At 42.9% G+C, this 18,953-nt stretch overlaps 1 protein-coding gene across 9 annotated transcripts in view; it reads right to left on the bottom strand.

Annotated features, from left to right (window-relative positions):
• The window catches only part of dnaaf9 (dynein axonemal assembly factor 9), a 32,401-nt gene extending 13,699 nt beyond the window's left edge, over positions 1-18,702 (bottom strand). For all 9 annotated transcript variants that reach the window (XR_012958969.1, XR_012958974.1, XR_012958970.1 and 6 more), the window contains exons 1-36: positions 18,526-18,702; positions 17,161-17,228; positions 16,854-16,979; positions 16,631-16,755; positions 16,144-16,240; positions 15,936-16,042; positions 15,746-15,823; positions 15,348-15,449; positions 15,142-15,197; positions 14,911-15,046; positions 14,489-14,570; positions 14,141-14,177; positions 13,945-14,029; positions 13,775-13,851; positions 13,635-13,679; positions 13,428-13,473; positions 13,205-13,316; positions 12,912-12,982; positions 12,693-12,740; positions 12,502-12,592; positions 12,055-12,158; positions 11,717-11,860; positions 11,173-11,258; positions 10,904-11,005; positions 10,186-10,303; positions 9,968-10,056; positions 9,717-9,851; positions 7,102-7,227; positions 4,513-4,550; positions 3,556-3,691; positions 3,257-3,343; positions 2,471-2,577; positions 2,120-2,194; positions 1,181-1,341; positions 995-1,060; positions 262-355 (exon numbers count right to left, since the gene is read on the bottom strand). Coding sequence is in view for 1 of the 9 variants with exons in the window: in XM_076107429.1 (XP_075963544.1) it covers positions 262-355; positions 995-1,060; positions 1,181-1,341; positions 2,120-2,194; positions 2,471-2,577; positions 3,257-3,343; positions 3,556-3,691; positions 4,513-4,550; positions 7,102-7,227; positions 9,717-9,851; positions 9,968-10,056; positions 10,186-10,303; positions 10,904-11,005; positions 11,173-11,258; positions 11,717-11,860; positions 12,055-12,158; positions 12,502-12,592; positions 12,693-12,740; positions 12,912-12,982; positions 13,205-13,316; positions 13,428-13,473; positions 13,635-13,679; positions 13,775-13,851; positions 13,945-14,029; positions 14,141-14,177; positions 14,489-14,570; positions 14,911-15,046; positions 15,142-15,197; positions 15,348-15,449; positions 15,746-15,823; positions 15,936-16,042; positions 16,144-16,240; positions 16,631-16,755; positions 16,854-16,979; positions 17,161-17,228; positions 18,526-18,581 (3,313 nt within the window). In the remaining 8 variants the exon portion in view is untranslated. The remainder of the gene's footprint in view (positions 1-261; positions 356-994; positions 1,061-1,180; positions 1,342-2,119; positions 2,195-2,470; positions 2,578-3,256; positions 3,344-3,555; positions 3,692-4,512; positions 4,551-7,101; positions 7,228-9,716; positions 9,852-9,967; positions 10,057-10,185; positions 10,304-10,903; positions 11,006-11,172; positions 11,259-11,716; positions 11,861-12,054; positions 12,159-12,501; positions 12,593-12,692; positions 12,741-12,911; positions 12,983-13,204; positions 13,317-13,427; positions 13,474-13,634; positions 13,680-13,774; positions 13,852-13,944; positions 14,030-14,140; positions 14,178-14,488; positions 14,571-14,910; positions 15,047-15,141; positions 15,198-15,347; positions 15,450-15,745; positions 15,824-15,935; positions 16,043-16,143; positions 16,241-16,630; positions 16,756-16,853; positions 16,980-17,160; positions 17,229-18,525) is intronic.
• Between the last annotated feature and the right edge of the window lie 251 nt (positions 18,703-18,953).

Raw genomic sequence — 18,953 nt, 5'->3', positions numbered from 1 at the left:
ACACAGACCAACAGACCTGATTTATAGTCACTGCTCTGTTTAGGTCCACATTAAATATAGATAGACATTTTTCTATGACCTATCAAACACAAAGCCTGATTGTTATGACTCACACACAGACTGTATGCAGTACGGTTCTGTTCAACAGCTGATTGAAGTGTGCTGGTGTATTGTTTTTAACCTCTGGTATTCCAGGGTTGAGTGACAGATTAGACGTGCTGGAGGTTCTACAGTAGACAGTGACCACCATGAAGAGGATACAGGGATGGAGGTTCAGTTTTTCTCCAAAGATGTCCATATATTGGTGACCGTTGTAGAAGTAGCCTTGTGGTAGTGGGTCCAGGTGCCGGGTCATCTGAACACAAACACAGAATATCAAGTGAACAGTTCTGGGGACTCCCTAAGAGGAAGTGTTCGACAGCTCAACTTACTGTTCATAGAACTATAAAAAGGTTGCTCTGGTCTGCAAACGCCTAAAGTTTTTGTCTGAAAATAGTCCGACCCAGCCCAGGCTGTCTCTGAAGACAACATTAGCGAATGCACAGTGAGGCTTCTACAGTATCAACGATCTCACAACCTCTTGCTGTGACATTTATTGGCAATAAACTTAAAGGTGGATAGTGTTATGTTTACACTCATTGTTTCACAGGGCATATGTTCATGTATCCACGGGGTCTAACAGATGTGTTGGATGCATTTCATTCCACATATTTGCAAGATTCTGGGAATATTTTTAAACTAGAAGTCCTCTTTTGCTACTTGCTGAATTTCTTACAGCCACCAAGCATGAAAGCAGCAGCGGGGAAGTGCACATGTGCAGACTAGTAATTCAATATGCTGACGAACAAAGCAGGCGTGAGCTCATAAAAACATTGCTCCAAGTGGACAAAGTTCCACAGAGTAGCTTTAATGTCCTTCTGTCCACACACAATTCTACCAGTGGTAATTATTAAATGATAATACATTACATATAATTATAAACACAAACACTCACATGTATGCTCTTGATTTCTTGTGGTGAAAGGGTGTTTTTAGTCTTCTTAGGTTTCTTTTTCTGTCTCTGTAAACACCAAAGGGATGTGATGACACGATTTATGTTCTCACACTGTATTAGACTTTATGTTATGAGTCTCGGGGTGTTTATTGCCGTCCAAAACATCAATGCTATTTAAATGCCTACCTGCTTGGCACACAGCCTGAGCAGGTCCTTCAGTCCATCGTCAGTGAGGCCGACACCATCAAAGATCAGGCAGCAGGACGTGCTGGTCTCTTTGGGGCCCGGGGTCATGCTGAGGCTCCCGCTCAGTGTGTTGTAGCTCACCTCCATCAGCTGGTCTGAGTCTGGAGGTTCCAGAGATGAAGGAGCACATACACTTCACACCTTGTGTAACACCTGCTACAGCAGCGTCGTGTGGTGCTCGCAGCATGCTGTCGGTGAGGCGTTAATGTTTGAACATCTATACAGCCTCTCTGCTCCCCAAATCACTCACAACTCACGCGTGTGGTAGAAAAGAAACAAGATGTCAAATACCTGCTAACGCAATGCAAAATAAGTATAGAATGTGCAACAGCTACATACAAAAGATGAAATAAAGTAAAATAACTAAATATAAAGTGATGTCAATGATACACTACCCTAAGGACAGTGACTGTAATACACACTTGACACCAAGGAGATGTGAGTATTAGGATCAGGATGGTACAGTACAGTCTCAGTCACATTCGTTCCGTACTCGTGTCTCTTCCCAGCTCTCTACACATATCTCCTCACAGGCACCTGCACTCTCTCCTCATGCAACAACTCTACACAGGTGTGCAGATGAAAACAAAGAGTGGGAAACTATACGGAGGAAACCAAACTATGAGCTGAAGTCTAAACACCAGACAACAAGCGAGCAGCATTCCTACCGTCAGGAGCTTCTGGACTGCCTTGAGGGCAACCTTTCCTCTAATAATCACAGGTCATATATTTATCGAGGAAAGAAGTCACATTTGTTTAGTAATGCTTAACAAAAATAAGTTCTCTGGAATTCAAACTACGATCTGAAAGTTTCAAAAGTTAGTAAAAGTGTCGATGTATTTTTGAAGACTGAATAGAATGAAAATAAGTTATTCCTACCAGAAAACCGGACTTTCCCCCAAACGTTGTACACGTTTCCTCTGAAGGGGCTTGTCCTTAGTGATGACTTGAGCGCTACAGAAAAGTGATGAGAGTTGCAGCAGTTAGAACTGTGTTTTAAAACATTCATTTAAATGATCAGCTTCCTGGAAGGCAGAATTGGCAGCAAGTGCATCCTCTGGGAACACAGATCGTTTCGCAGCAGCAGCGGACAATTACTTTGAGACTCCAGTTGTCTCCATATTTGGAGGGAAAGGCGGCTTATATAATCATCATCAAACCCTGCCAGCTCATATCTGGAACTTCTGTCACGTGTAAGAGTCACGGGGGGGGGAGAACTCTCCGTCTCACCTTTACAGCGGGTGACAAATAGAGGCCTCTCGAGGGGCCGGCTGAAAGCCAAGCGCTGCTGGGTGAGGACCAGAGACCCACAACCGGAGAAGAAGTGCCCTTTGCACCTGAAACACATTGCACATTACACAAATGGTGAGAAAGTTGAGCGTAGAGCAAGCCAAATGTTTGTGCTACATTTTGTCTTTGGCTGGAAAGTTGTTTACTCGACCAGCTGCCACATGAAAGAGGCCAGTGCTTGTGATTCGCTGGTAAAACTGTGGAAGAGGACGAGGAATCTGTAAAAGTAGATACTCTGTAATCGGCAGGTGAAGCATGTCTCGGTCAAAGGGTTACGACTCGTAAGAAGAACACACAAAATAAAGCTCGAAGATGAGTGAAGGAAAAGGGCCAGACTCTGGCCACTTCTATCCAGTGTATGATCTGAGGGGAGGATTTAGCAGAGGTTCATATTTGGCTGACAACGGAGGCATGAGAGCTGAATGGACCGGGCCCAAAGGGAAGGAGACCCCCCTCTGTGTGCAAGGCGACCGCATGGCCAGCAGCTTGTTACAGGCCGCCAGCAGCTGCTGATAGAACACAAGATGCCCTGAGGGGCTTTACAGCAATCAGCGGCCGATACCCCCACCACTGCAGCCGAGTGGCAATTAAACTGCAGGGAGGGAGGCGAGGTAGGGCGGAGGAACGCTGAGGCAGGAATCAACGGCAATCTGTGGCTCAGGGAGGACACGGGAGGACACACGGGGGTCAACACCAGTCAAGTGGTGCATCGGGTGAGCGTCTTACCATCCAGGGTAGAGGACATAACGGGCTCTCAGCATCTGTGGCTCACTGAAGCTGCTATCAGAAAATATCAGATTCACATCTTCATTCCTAATTGATAAAAAAACACACACAACAAAAACTAAATGTGAAAATATTGAACATTTTAATTCGAAAATGAATTACTCCAAGTACAGAATGCATTGGTCAATGTTCTCTGACCCAACAGATTCAGAAAGTGGAATAAAATGAATATTTTCAGCACAGATAAAAGCAGTTAAATGACTGTTTGCGGCATTGATCATGACTCTGCGGGCGCCTACCTGGTGACAGCTCCTCTCTCTGCCAGTATGAAGGCTGCGGTGGGGTTGGCAGAGCGTACCAGCTGCTGAACATGCTGCATGAGAGGGTGCTTCTGCTCTGCTGTCAGCCCGGTGAACACCACGGTGCTCACAATACCTGACATACAACGAGGCGCAAAAAGGGAATATGAATTCCACGAGAAACTGGTTCACTTTCTGTGTAGACACTGCAGAGATATTTCACACTAGGTTTGGGTTTTTTGGCATTACTGCTGCCATGTTGTACCTGCAAGCTGAATTTGGCTTTTGGATTCCTTTAAAACGATTGGTAAGGTAAAAAAGGCATAATAATAATAATAATAATTGTGAGACAGCCAGACTCCTCTTCAATGTGTCTCTATAGAATACAAGATGGAGTGTAGACGGTGGGCTCTCAGACATGAGCTGATGGTTGGGGCAGTGGGTGCTGAGACCCTGTTATTGGTTGACCCTTTAGGTTTTCATATTACAAGATCTGTATAAAGACTTTTGACAACAACAGTGGTGGAGAATAACTGCATTGTGGGTAATATTTAGAACACCATCACTGTGAGTTCAGTATTTAGATCAGATTTCAAGGTACTCCATAGATCTCCATATTTGTGTAATTTGTCGACAATAAGTTACATTTCTGCATCAATAAAGCGAACAACAAAGCATTGTTTTACATATATAATATATTTCTTCTTAATTTGACGTTAGAGCTGGATTTGCTAATTCACTGTGATGTGAGAGTATTATTTTTACCATAAATGCACAACTTCTCCTCTCACTTGACAAAAATCATACAGAACACTTCCTGATTGTGCAGTATATGTGTTTGGCATAGATATGCTGTACAGCTTCCAAAACAGCATGACACAATGAGTATCAATACAATGTTTCCTGAGTATTCCAAGTTTATCGTTGTTGGGAAACGGTGCAGCAGACAGGACTTACCTTGGCTGCACTGCTCCAAGAGTTTAGGAAATGCAAACCTGCAGAGAACGAGACAGAAGAACACAAGTTAAATGTACAGCATACGTGAGTACAGGGTGAACACTGACAGGCAGCCATCATTTAAATGCACATTTAGTTTGAGAATGGTCACGGTGGAGCGACCTGTTCACATTAGAAAATAGAGACTTGGATTATAGAGTCGTGTGAGAGTTCGTAAACAGATTTCTTCAAGAATTCAAGGCATCACAGGCGGAGTAATTAATATACAAATGGTCATTTCAAGGGTGAAGTCTTCCTTTAAGCCCTGTAATGTGAACATAGCACAAGAGCTGTATTTCCTTGTATTTGATTAATAGTCCTCTTTATTTGAACCCATGTCTTGTTCCACAACATCATCACTAACAATAACTCTATTTATGACGAATGGGTTTTTGCCAAAGTTGTGCAGCAATAAACAGGCTAACTCAGTGTGATGGCTGTTGGCTGGCATTTATTATAGGATGACATCATGACTGAGACTGAACACTGCCCAGTGTAAAAGCTTTCTGTAATCTCATTTCATCTCAACATCATTTATCCTGAGTTTTCAGATCGATCAGTGTTGTACACCACTTTCTGAAGAACCGTGACTCTGAGCCAAGTCCCCCTCCGGCCACCAGCGACCCTCAGGGAGCCTGCAGGCTGGGGGATCAGCCATTTGAAAGGCATTCATCTTTCCTGTCCTGATGTAATGAACTGTCTACATTCATCACAAAGAATGGATCATGACTGACTGATGGGCTTCACTGAGGAGGGGGTGCTGGTCACACATGTGGACCTGGGGGATTAGAGGGGCTATGCTGCACAGGGTTGACAGGAAGGTCAGGCCTAAACTGGGCTAACCACTCCCAATTAGCACCACAGTGGGTCCACAGATCTCCACACAATCTATGGCAACAGACAGTGACGGGGGGGCAGGGGGGATGTTGAAGATGCCTCACATGGAAAAGTCAGTACTAACCACATTGCTGACTAAACCTCTTATAACACATCTTCCACTGCAGAGCCAAGTGGGGCTGGATGGTCATCTCAATATATTTACAGCACAGGATACAGAACATGTTTAAGATGCATTATTAAACCATCACCTCTTCTAAAGGACTGTGGGAGTTCTCCATATATGCTCCGGAGTTAATGTGCAGAATCGAATTATTATATTTGTTATAACACCCACTGGCTTTTCAATGAAATGTCTCGTTAAGAAGACGGTCAAAGCAGTTTTCCAAGCGTGTTGGAAAAAGTAGACCCTCTAGACTGACTTCATCTGTATATACGCATCACTGGCCAACGCAGCTTGGACGTGCAGTGGAAAACAGCCTATTACCCGGAGTGGTATGTCATATTGTGCGGAGCAGCTCAGTCAATCTTCGACAGTGAGAAGCTCTGTAAGCTACATCTAAAGCCTGTAACAAAAGGAGAGTGAGATTAAATGTAGGCCTGATCCTCTCTGTGAAAGGGACCCAGCCTTGAGTTTTAATAGCTAAAAGTCTTATGTAACCTCGTCCTGGAAACCTCCAACATCCGGCCCTGTCTGTCATCATCTGGTCCGTCTGTCCAGACGTTACTTTAAAAGTTAAAAATGAAAACATAACGGAATGGAACCCTCAATTTGAATCCAAGGCTCCATCACTTTGCAAAATAGGCACAAAAAAGATTAAATACACATTTATTAATAGCTGCAGGCAGAAAATGTATGTTTTTGGAAAATGTCAAGCATACGGAGAGATAGCAGAGAGCCCTGGGTCACCAAATCAATTGCTGTGAAATGTGTTTGGGTGCAACTGCCGTCCTCAGCAACGGAGCAAGTCATAAGCTTTCCTGAGCAATGTTCCAAGTCTACAGGTGGTGAGTGTTCGCTGCTCATTGGATGGATTTATGGTGACGTATTCTGAGGGAAGCTGTTCATACAAATGTGCTGTAATACATACAGCTGCTTCATTAGTGGCATTCACTGAGAAGCCGCTGCAGGACTGTGACATGTACTGAAGCGCTGGGTTTGAGTTGAGTGCAACTGATTCACTAAATAGGTCCTTTTCTTCTGCATGTACAATGTGAGACATGTCGACTACGCTTTTCACACTGCACACTGCACAGGGAGCTGGTAGCCCGGGGCTAAGAAAGGGTTCAGTCGGCACATTCCAATGTGGGCTAAGCCCGACTTTAGTCCAGGGCTTGCTGGCCCTGCTGCAGAGCAGAGTTAGCACAGAGTTTGAGGGGTTTTCCCCTGAAAATCAACTAAAGCTTTACGTTTCCTGTGTGAAATGGGCCAAGAGTAAACGTTGGAATTTTTTGTTACAAAGGACTTTAAGAAAAAAAAAAGACGTCTTTGTTTGGTCTCATCGTCATCCATCACATCTCACTTGTTTTTTTAGTTCCAGTCCGTTTGGTTAGAAATTGTGCGATTTTGTTAAACGCCAAACTAAGCTTGATGTCAGTGGACATCATTTCATCTGATACACATTTCTTTATGGCAGTCGAAGCTCGTTATGTTGGCTTTGCCTTTAACAGCCGCAGTGTTGAGAACTAATCTACTGGAGAAAGAAACGTCACCTGTGCTCCACGCAGGAGGCCAGCGGGTCCACACAAGCAGTGACGGCGCCGATGGTGAAACACGCTTGGACAACTGGGTCAGGGTGGAAGAGCACAGCCTGGACCACATCCAGAACATCTGTGTATCTGTCCAAGTAGAGACATTTACAAATGAACAAGTCATCACACACCGACAATGAACAGGTCATCAATTCACTCTTTTCTTTTAGTCATTTCTTCAAGTGCCCTCTGGTATTGTTAGGTCTGAATACCCCATAGTGTCTAAGTACTCATAGGGTAGCAGCTTCTCCTGCCAAGATGTGGGAGAAGGTGAAGCTCAGTAAGAACTACGACAACAGAATGATGAGATATACGATCTGTTTTATGTACTGGGATGACATTGTTAGTATTCAAGACTGAATGATAAACGTCAGATAACATTCATTTCAAATTGTAGTATTTTTGGTATATAAACGGTTCCTTTTAGCTCAGTTCTGCTCTACTGGAGTCTTGACTTCTCAGATCCGAGCTGTATCAAAATGATGGGCTTTCTTACCCAAGAGAGAGCACCAACAGACAGGGTTCGACTGTCTTACCCAGGAGAGAGCACCAACAGACGGGGTTTGACTGTCTTACCCAAGAGAGAGCACCAACAGACGGGGTTTGACTGTCTTACCCAGGAGAGAGCACCAACAGACGGGGTTTGACTGTCTTACCCAAGAGAGAGCACCAACAGACGGGGTTTGACTGTCTTACCCAAGAGAGAGCACCAACAGACAGGGTTTGGCTGTCTTACCCAGGTGAGAGCACCAACAGACAGGGTTCAACTGTCTTACCCAAGAGAGAGCACCAACAGACAGGGTTTGGCTGTCTTACCCAGGTGAGAGCACCAACAGACAGGGTTCGGCTGTCTTACCCAGGAGAGAGCACCAACAGACAGGGTTCGACTGTCTTACCCAGGAGAGAGCACCAACAGACAGGGTTCAACTGTCTTACCCAAGAGAGAGCACCAACAGACAGGGTTCGGCTGTCTTACCCAGGAGAGAGCACCAACAGACAGGGTTCAACTGTCTTACCCAAGAGAGAGCACCAACAGACAGGGTTCGGCTGTCTTACCCAGGAGAGAGCACCAACAGACAGGGTTCAACTGTCTTACCCAAGAGAGAGCACCAACAGACAGGGTTCAACTGTCTTACCCAAGAGAGAGCACCAACAGACAGGGTTCGGCTGTCTTACCCAAGAGAGAGCACCAACAGACAGGGTTCGGCTGTCTTACCCAGGAGAGAGCACCAACAGACAGGGTTCAACTGTCTTACCCAAGAGAGAGCACCAACAGACAGGGTTCGGCTGTCTTACCCAGGAGAGAGCACCAACAGACAGGGTTCAACTGTCTTACCCAAGAGAGAGCACCAACAGACAGGGTTCGGCTGTCTTACCCAGGAGAGAGCACCAACAGACAGGGTTCGACTGTCTTACCCAGGAGAGAGCACCAACAGACGGGGTTTGGCTGTCTTACCCAGGAGAGAGCACCAACAGACGGGGTTTGGCTGTCTTACCCAAGAGAGAGCACCAACAGACAGGGTTTGGCTGTCTTACCCAGGAGAGAGCACCAACAGACGGGGTTTGACTGTCTTACCCAAGAGAGAGCACCAACAGACAGGGTTTGACTGTCTTACCCAGGAGAGAGCACCAACAGACGGGGTTTGGCTGTCTTACCCAGGAGAGAGCACCAACAGACAGGGTTTGACTGTCTTACCCAAGAGAGAGCACCAACAGACGGGGTTTGGCTGTCTTACCCAGGAGAGAGCACCAACAGACCGGGTTTGGCTGTCTTACCCAGGAGAGAGCACCAACAGACGGGGTTTGACTGTCTTACCCAGGAGAGAGCACCAACAGACGGGGTTTGACTGTCTCACCCAGGTGAGAGCACCAACAGACGGGGTTTGACTGTCTCACCCAGGTGAGAGCACCAACAGACGGGGTTTGACTGTCTTACCCAGGAGAGAGCACCAACAGACAGGGTTTGGCTGTCTTACCCAGGAGAGAGCACCAACAGACTGGGTTTGGCTGTCTTACCCAGGAGAGAGCACCAACAGACCGGGTTTGGCTGTCTTACCCAGGAGAGAGCACCAACAGACGGGGTTTGGCTGTCTTACCCAGGAGAGAGCACCAACAGACGGGGTTTGGCTGTCTTACCCAGGAGAGAGCACCAACAGACGGGGTTTGGCTGTCTTACCCAGGAGAGAGCACCAACAGACGGGGTTTGGCTGTCTCACCCAGGAGAGAGCACCAACAGACGGGGTTTGACTGTCTTACCCAGGAGAGAGCACCAACAGACGGGGTTTGACTGTCTTACCCAGGAGAGAGCACCAACAGACGGGGTTTGGCTGTCTTACCCAGGAGAGAGCACCAACAGACGGGGTTTGACTGTCTTACCCAGGAGAGAGCACCAACAGACGGGGTTTGGCTGTCTTACCCAGGAGAGAGCACCAACAGACGGGGTTTGGCTGTCTTACCCAGGAGAGAGCACCAACAGACGGGGTTTGGCTGTCTTACCCAGGAGAGAGCACCAACAGACGGAGTTTGGCTGTCTTACCCAGGAGAGAGCACCAACAGACGGGGTTTGGCTGTCTTACCCAGGAGAGAGCACCAACAGACGGGGTTTGCCTCCAGGGCCTCTCTGGCTCTCCAGGAAGCTGGACAAATACTGCTGCAGGTGAGAGGCTGAGAAGCCGTCACAGCTGTCAGGACCAGGCCTGTACACCACCCACCTACAGAACGGATGAAATCAAAATCAAATTGTAATGCTATAACATATATAAGATGAAAAATAATAACAGAGCAACACTGTAACAAAAACAAAACACAAACCGAAGGAACAGCTCACCTTCCATGTTCCTTGTTCAACTGGACCAGGAAATTGCAGAGCCTTTTGTTATGGCTTCCTGGTAATCCAGTGATGATGGTTATGACAACCTTTGCACACATAAAAAGCCAAATTAGGGATGATAGACCAACGCATTCTTTGAAGGAACCAGGAAGGTTTGTTATTGTCTTCATTTTTCAAATGAGAAAGATCCGCTGCACCTTAGTCGACGTGCTCACCTTGTCTCCCTGACTGGTGACTGGATTCCTCAGCTCTGCAGAGGGGAAGAGCGCCCCCAGGTGGTCATACAGGATGGGCTCCTGACCGATACTACTCAAGGCAAAGTGCTGAAGAAACCTGGCGTGGACCAGAATACAAGGAGGTAAGAACTGAATGGCACTAGTATTTTAGGAGCTGAACATGTAAGGAAAAGGATAAATGTGAGTACTACAGTTAAAGACTTTCCTTCCACCGCGTCCTATTTGCTCCAGTTTCTGCAGTTTACATATACTATTTAAAAGCACTAAATCATTTATTTTTTATTATCTCTGCTGGAACAGAGTGCTTAGAAATGAGACCTACAATGAAACATTTTTAGAAGCACTGTGCGGTTTGTTCATTTTGAATGCAAATGCTTAAAACAGTTGGATGTCTATTTATACGAGGGGACAGATTTGGGAAGACCGAGAAGCCGAGTTATCCTGACATGTGGTCGTCTTTGTTAGAGCTACAATGACAAGAAAGAAAATGCGTGTGCACTGTTTATTTTCGGCCAGATAAGGAAGAGTCTTTAATGTGTGGATGGTCACCAAAGATGACACTGTATCAAGAAACACAGGCTAAATTTGCTATTTTGGGAAGACATACCCCTGATGAAGCAATACCTAGCATCAGGTTTTATTATTTGTTTGGTCCAACTGTGAAGCCCTCTACTGAGTGACTGGAGTGTGTACTAACATGTCCTGCTCTGGCAGCTGGGAGTATGAAGTTTTCAGGCTGCCTCTGCGTTTGGCCACTGGTGGCTCCTGACTGTCATGCAGCTTCTGCAGCCTGCTGTGCCTGAGAGGACAAAAAAAATCATTAAAATTCTGACCTTATTGGATCAAATAAGATCAAAAACATTTTCTAAAACTGTGATATTTCAAGGACAAACTGCTTACTTCCCATACTCCAAGGAACGTGCAATGGAATCTAGCATACGGACAACTAATCTTAAATTATCTTACATGTTTTTCTGGTTCCAGGACAGGTGCTTTTGGTCCACCATTTGCAGATTAAGTCCAGAGTCAGATTTTTGCCACACTGACAAAACCTGTAACCAAAGAGAGAAAAGATTCAGACAACTGTAGCTGTATCTTTAATGAGCATACAATGATGAGGATGGCTTGTTTTACAGTAATAGATCATCCATGGACCAACACAAAAAGCATATCCGGTCCTAGTGGGGAGTTTTTTGTTACTTTGAACACTTAAGAGTCTCATGTGTATGATTTGGTGGCATCTAGGGGAGAGGCTGCAGATTGCAACCAACTGAAAATGATTCTGTGTGGCAAGTGTGTAGGAGAACTACGGAGGCCGACGCAAAAACAGGAAAACGCAAAAACGCGAAAGGCCCTAAATAGAGCCAATGTTTGGTTTGTCCGTTCTGGGCTACTGTAGAAACATGGCAGCTGGCTCCTTAGAAACATATTTCACAAGCATGATGAGAGACTGAGTCATGTGTATGTTGAATCTCTAACCCTGTGAGACGTCACTGGCTTCAGGGTTTACCTTGGAGTAGAAGGCCCTGTGGCTCTTTGACCTGGGCTGAAGAGCAAAGACCAGACAGCGGTCAGCGCTGTGGAGGGGGAACGGGAGGTGGGGGAGCAGGCTGCTGTCATACTCCACGAGGAGAGACGCCACAGCGCTGGAGTCCTGGTAAGAAGACAAACATAAATCATACACAGGTCGGAACCAGAAACGTAACTGTATATGGATTCATATCATTATGTTTAATCACAGTAAAGAAATGTCTTTTAAATCATTAATGTACTATACGTACAAAATATGTACAAAATAGAACTTGTATATATGTGTGATCATACATGTGTCATAACTGTGAATATTACCGGATCATAGAACTTGATGGTGCTGATGTGATCTTTGGACAGTGTAATGCTTCCATATTGAGAATGGATGAACAGCAGTCCCTCAGAGAGGAAAATGATTTTTCCTATGAGTAACATTTGAAGAAATATTGAAAGTTAGGCAGAATCACGACTCTTTGTCACATAACGAGGTACGACATTGGCTAGAATATCTTGTGAATGTACCGTCACATGAAATATTGTGAATAAAGCTTTGATTAAAAGTCTATTTTGTTGATTCACAGAATTTCATTTCTGTTTAAAATGTGACAGGGTGGGGGAGGGTGGACTTTGACAATTGATTCCAGGCTAAGTCAGTAATCTAAGAATCTAAGGTTGTACAGCAGCATTGTAAGTTATTATATATATATATATATATATATATATATATATAAAGCACGTTTTGTCAATACTACTGGAGGGTGTCACCTTCTTCAGGTGTGGAGAGCTGGCTGCTGGAGAACACATACGCAGCATCTGCTACAGTCAGAGCAGATCCCAGACAAGTGCCTTCCTCTTTCTGTTGAAGACACATAGAGTAAGTGATGAGGTCACATGTTCACACACACACATCAACACGGATTCATACTCTGCAGTGGACACATGAACTCTGAGCTTACCTTAGCAAGATGTTGGGCTTGCTCAGATTGCTTGACATCAGGTTCCATCTAAAAACAATATGACCATAAGACACCAAACAAACAATGCTGGGAGAAATAAAATGGTGTATTCCTTAAACTAAGGACGAGACAACATGTTTTGTATGTAACTTGTAGGTATCCAAACATTCTGCGTATCACATTAATCATAATCTTTCTGATTTTCGGCCCCACACATACCAGCCAGCAGGCGTATCGAGGCACAGTTGTAGTCAGGACGGTGTAGCAGCTGTCTGAGGACAGAGTGCCGTCTGCAGGAGAGGAAACAGAATGAAGCACAAACAACAAAGTCAAACAGGGAAGATACAGTAGATCACAAATATGATTCTCAGAGCAGGAAAAACAGCTTTTTTATACTCGTGCTCTGTTGTTTTTGTTCGTCACTGTATTTATTACAGTATGTAACTGAAATGTCCTTTGTGGAATCACTCAGCAATCCATTTTAACTAGACTTAATCTAATCAGCATTGTACCTTTCTGTTGAATGTTGATGCCGGACTCCAAGAAGGATTCAGAGAAGACCACAGAGCCCAGGTCGCCCCCGTCCCACTGCAGGTCTGGGATGTCATGGACAGTCATGGACGCCTGAGAATAAAAGTAGAATTAGTTAGATGAAGAAAAAAAGTGTTTAAGAGGGAAATTGTACACAAAAGTTATTTTTTAAAGCAAAAACAATGATTTGCCTCTCTAACTTACTGTTTTTACTACGTAACGGCTGTCTTTATCAGTCAGAGGAATGATCCTGAAAACAAGAACAAAACAGGTTCTGAAATCCTGAAATCACACATTTACAAAAATATTTTTTTTTCCAATAACATGATTAAATGTTTCCAGGATTTGTGTCACAAAAAGCAAATGCTTGCAAAAGACCAGTGGTCCAAACCAGGCCCAGTGAACACCCACCTTCCCTGCATATTCACTGCTTGTATGCTGAATTCACATTTGGACCTGAACAAAGAAAACACAGAGTCAAACCAAGTCAAACAAATACATAACATTTGTGCTTGGCTAAAAGTCTCACAGGAAGGATGATCAGTCTGTACCTGAGAGAACTGCGGTACTGACTTAAATTCATCGAGTCCAAAGCCAGTAGAAAGGTGTTCTCTGCTACATCCTTGGCCTGGGATAATAAACGCGCCTTAATGAGAAACTCTACGTGATAGATTACATTCTGAAGGATTAATGTTAAAACAGGTGCTCTGGTTTTCCTTACCTTGGTAGCGCTGGAGGTGAAGGAGTAGCTTTTGATTCCTGACAGGACTGCTTGAACAGCAGCTGAATAAATCTGCGACAAAAGTCTGAAAACAAAACAAAAAAACTCTTTCATTTTGATATTCTGTAATATTTAACCAAACAATAGCTTACAGGGAAGAAATATTGATCATGAGATCCAAAACTAAATCACTTACAAGACTTCTGTTTTCTTTTGCTCTGTGTTCTGATTTCCTGTGGATGAAATAAACAAATGATAACGATACAGATAAGGGCTTCTCATATTACAGTTAATCCCCGGCAAGCTAAGCCCGTTCTGGACCCCACAATTAACTCAACACAGCAACATGTCGCACTAGCAATCCTGAGGGTTAGCTTCTTTAACCCCTGTGTAAATAAACTGTGCTCTGCAGCAGCTAGACTACCTCTGAAATATGATGCAAAGGACAATAATGTCAAAAACCTAAACATCTGTGAACTAATATTTTTTACAAATGTGCAGTTAATCAATATGAAACCGGCAAAGCCATCCAGTAAAAGCTCACCAAGGTATGGAGAGTGGGTGGTCCCAAAGAAATAGGTCCGAGAGCAGGCTAGAGGTCCTTTGGGAGCCACACACTGCAGAATCTAACGAGCAAAAAAGTGTTTCTTTTGAAAGATACAATCCTGGCATGTTCCCACTTCACAAATGACACGGACAAAAGAGCTGCAAATATACCTAAATCTCATATTTACAGGAGACATGGGGTCGGTGACTACATGTTTCCTGAGATGTTGTACCAAATCCCTTCAGCAGGTGGTGCTGCAGGCCACTTGTCCTCTTTAACTTGAGCAATGTGATTTAGAAAACATTGAAGGTTCCTCATACCATATTCAGATGCCAAGCCAATAGGGACCCTATCATAATGCAAGTGGTTTACAGTGTTAGCTGGCTACATCACACTGTTTCCCATCTCAGGCTCCTCACCATGTGTCTGGCTGCAGAACCCTCAGGTCCTGTGTTGCGGACCTGATGACTCTCTGAGGGAAAGTTGAACGAATAACCCTCCAAATCCTCTGAGGAGGAATGCTTTCCAAGCAACACAAAGGGCTGCTGACTTTTACTGAAATAAGAAACATTTGATAAAGCGATTGTATTAAGACTAATGAACTAATGAATATCATGTCAGAATATGACATTGTTGAATAAGAAGCGTACCTTTTATCTGTGATGTTGCTTGAGATCAGTCCATGAGAGTAATAAGTACGGAATGCCTGTGGATTGATGAGAATACACTTTATGCAGACACAAGCACACTTGTGACTACTACACATAGACATTGGACAATGCAGTTTGAATATACACTTTGCATTTATTTTTTTTGCAGATTTGGTCTCCTGTCCCATAAGTGGAGATAAACGTACCTCTCCTGCCTGTGCTTCAGAGAGCTCCAGGATGGACAGATGGCTCTCCAGGTCCATGCTGGAGAAGAAGCCGCTCCACTGCTTCTCAAAGTTCACCAAGTCCTAAAAAGGTTAGAGTACGTACAGTAGCATACTGAATGCTCATGTTCACAACTTCACATACTAAATATGACTATGAAGAAAGTATTAATGTCACTTATGACTGACTAAAACTTAGTTATCAAAATCAATCAATTATACTTCAACTGACGGCCTGATTAATCAGCTAGACTTAACATTTTTTAGATAATGTAACTTTTAACTTTTCCTTTTATCAATAACATGCTGGAAAAAAACAAATGACTGATCATTCCAATTAGATTTCTGAACGTGCAAATGTAAAAAGAAGCTGGTATTACCTCTGTGAGGAGATTATCCAGGGACACCGGGTCCAGTCTGCTGTAAACCTGCCACAGCTTCTCACTCATGTCCATTAGCTGGAAAAGCAGGAATATTTGAAACAAGAAGTGTAGGACCACAAGTACAATGTTGTGCTACAAACATTTTTTATGTTAAATATCTTTCACTTTTGCAACTGTTTGAAGGTACCTTGTATTTCATGGTAAAGAAGCTCCCTCTACCGATGCCTTCCAGGGCGAATGCTTGAATCAGGGGCCACTTTTCCACCATAAACATGTCAAACCTCTGGATGTGACCTAGAAGGAAAAGAAGAGCAAACATGTACCTGTGTTGTTGGTGAAATTACCTTTTTAAAAGTAGTGAATGAATGTGGAGATGTAAACGTGATGATATGTACCCTGGGAGCTGTTAGGTACACCAATACGATAGCAGTCCTGCACCATCGTGACAAAACTGGAGATTTTGAATTCTTCTGCTGCTTCCTCATCTTCATACTGTGTGGAGGTGGGACAATTACAAAAAGGACTCGATCAGGATTAACAAACACAAACACTGCTACAAAGGGTCATATTTACAATTTTCAGCAATGGCAATCATTACCTGATGGGACTGAGCCACCTGCGCACACATTACAGGTGCATTGGTAAAAAACTAGAACACACTGTGTCATTGATGAGAGTGAATATGCTGCTTTCACTGTGCAGCCTGTGTAGACAAGGTGTAACACTTAAAATGACTGAAAAGATTAATAGTAACCTGCAAGGGTTAAACTTTTAGACAGATGGCTACATCAACATGCCAGAATACTCCTGATAAAGTTCCTACTCCTAACTGAAGCATACAGGAACTGCAATCAACAAGCCTGATAAGACTGAAGCATTAACCTCCGCCTCTGTCATGCAGTAGAGATGCAGGTTCCTCCAGTGGGACACGTAGGGCAACAGGTAACTGTAGTTCATTGGGTTGCAGTACAGATGAACACAATCCGCCTTGATCAGCAGAATTACATCTGGAAAGCAGACAAGCAATGTGTCAGAATGGATACAAACTAAAGCAAGCACAGAAATAGGAGTACAAACATAGTGAACAACACTTGGAAAAACTCACCATCCAGCATTTCATCAGGAAACTCCTCAAGGAGTTGTTCAAGATTCAGCTGATTTCTTTCATATAGTCCATAGAACAGGTATTTCCCCAGCTCAGTGCACCCCTCATTATATCTGCTGTCAATTCCTGAAATACACAAAAGAATTACATTCATATTCACTCATTGGCTGTTTTGGAATGACCACATGAATTGTTTTATCCACCATTTGTTTGGTGATTTCCTCTAGTATTAGCAGTTGGCAGTGCAGTTAACCAGGCCAGATAAAGAATATAAAGTTTAAGATAAAAGGTTTGCAACTTAACATACCAAGAGAGCACAGGATGCCATCAGGACCCTCACAGAGCAGAGACTGAACCTGACGCAGGCGACTGCAACTGGAAAAAGTCACAAGAAAAAAAAAATAAATAAATAAAAAAAAAAAAATATATATATATATATATATATATATATATATATATGATATATATAGTCATGGCTTTGTTAGTTATTAACATTAAACAATTAACGGTTCCATTTGAACCTTGGAAACAGCAGTTTCTCAACACTGTCCGGTCTACTTGTGGTTTCCATAGAGTTCAATCACATCTCATAGTTTCATAACAACAAACCACCTCGCAAATAGAAGTTGGACCTTGGCTTTTTTTGGTTTTGTCAAACTTTAAAAAATCAAAACAAAAACAAATTTAGAAAAATGCATTTATGACAAATGCATGATAGCTGAGATTATTATTTCAAGTCATTCACAGTTTTGAGATAAACTAACTTTAAAAATCTCATGATTGCCACAGGTTTCTACGACATAGTTCTTCTCATGATATAGCAATATTAATATTATATTATTATTATATCATATAATATATAAGAGAAATACAAACAGTTGATTATACTGTTTTACTTTTATTAAAAAATAAATTTTGCTCACTTTATTTTCATATATGACATATTAATAACAGTAAACCTAGTAAACCTGTAATAAAAGTAAAATATAAAAATAAAAATAAATTCAATAAAAACACAAAAGTATAGTTAGTTACATAAAATAATAATAATAAATGTTTTAAATAAATACAAATAATTAATTATGATTATGGAGGAGAAATACAAACAGTTGAACGGTATACTGTTTTAATTTATAGATAGCTAACTTGTAGCGTTACATAAAATTATGACATTGTTTCAGCAGAGTTAGGTAAATTATAAATTAGTTAGGTTAATTAGCGTAACGATTTTATTTTTATATTTTTTTGTTTGTTTGTTTTGTGAAACTACTTCCCACAGATTCTACGTAAATCGTTATGAATTAACGTCATTACCCGTAACCGTTAACTTTAGCTTTAGGTTTTGACAATACAAATACTTGACTGTTTTTTATTTAATTTATTAATACTTCACTGATGTGAGGGATATGTCTAGGAACGGGGGATGGCACCGCTAGCTAAATAAATATGTAGCATTGCTTAACCAGCCAATGTACAACTACTCACAGCGTAACGTACGTTACTAACGTTAGCCGTTACTGTTAACAGGACCGTTAACTTTACCTAAGATGTGAAAACGACGACGAATAACGGACAACTAACGTTAACGTTCGCGCTAACGTTAGGTTAGCTAGGTTAGCTTGACAGCTTCATTGAGGCGTTTTCCGTAAACACAATTGGACAGTAACATTACCTGACAGCTGGGCTAATTCCTGATAATTTTCCGTTAACTCTCCTAATACCGGCCATGGTGATTGTTTTGTCCCGGCTCACACAATTTACGTTTTAAATCGAACAACGTTATGTATTTAAGGGCCGACTAACTACATCTTCTTCATCACCCTGTAGAACGTCTACACAAGATAGCTTAGCAACGGAGCAAACCACTTGATGTTTAGGGGCGTCCAGAATATTATTACAAAAGTTGGGGGGGAAAAGTGACAAAATATATCACACATTATTATAATTTCCACAACCATTATTATAGAAACTACCATATTTTCTATTGGCCAAATTAAACGGTTTAGAAAAAAGCAATGTATCCGAATTAAGCAGACCCCCCCCCCCCCCCCCCCATTTTACGTTGTAGTATTGTCTTGTTTTGGGCCGTTTTGACAGCGG

This window comes from Anarhichas minor, unplaced genomic scaffold, assembly GCF_050575085.1.
Source record: "Anarhichas minor isolate MPS153535 unplaced genomic scaffold, ASM5057508v1 ptg000038l, whole genome shotgun sequence".
NCBI lineage: Eukaryota > Metazoa > Chordata > Actinopteri > Perciformes > Anarhichadidae > Anarhichas > Anarhichas minor.
This window is presented reverse-complemented; position numbering and strand designations above follow the sequence as displayed.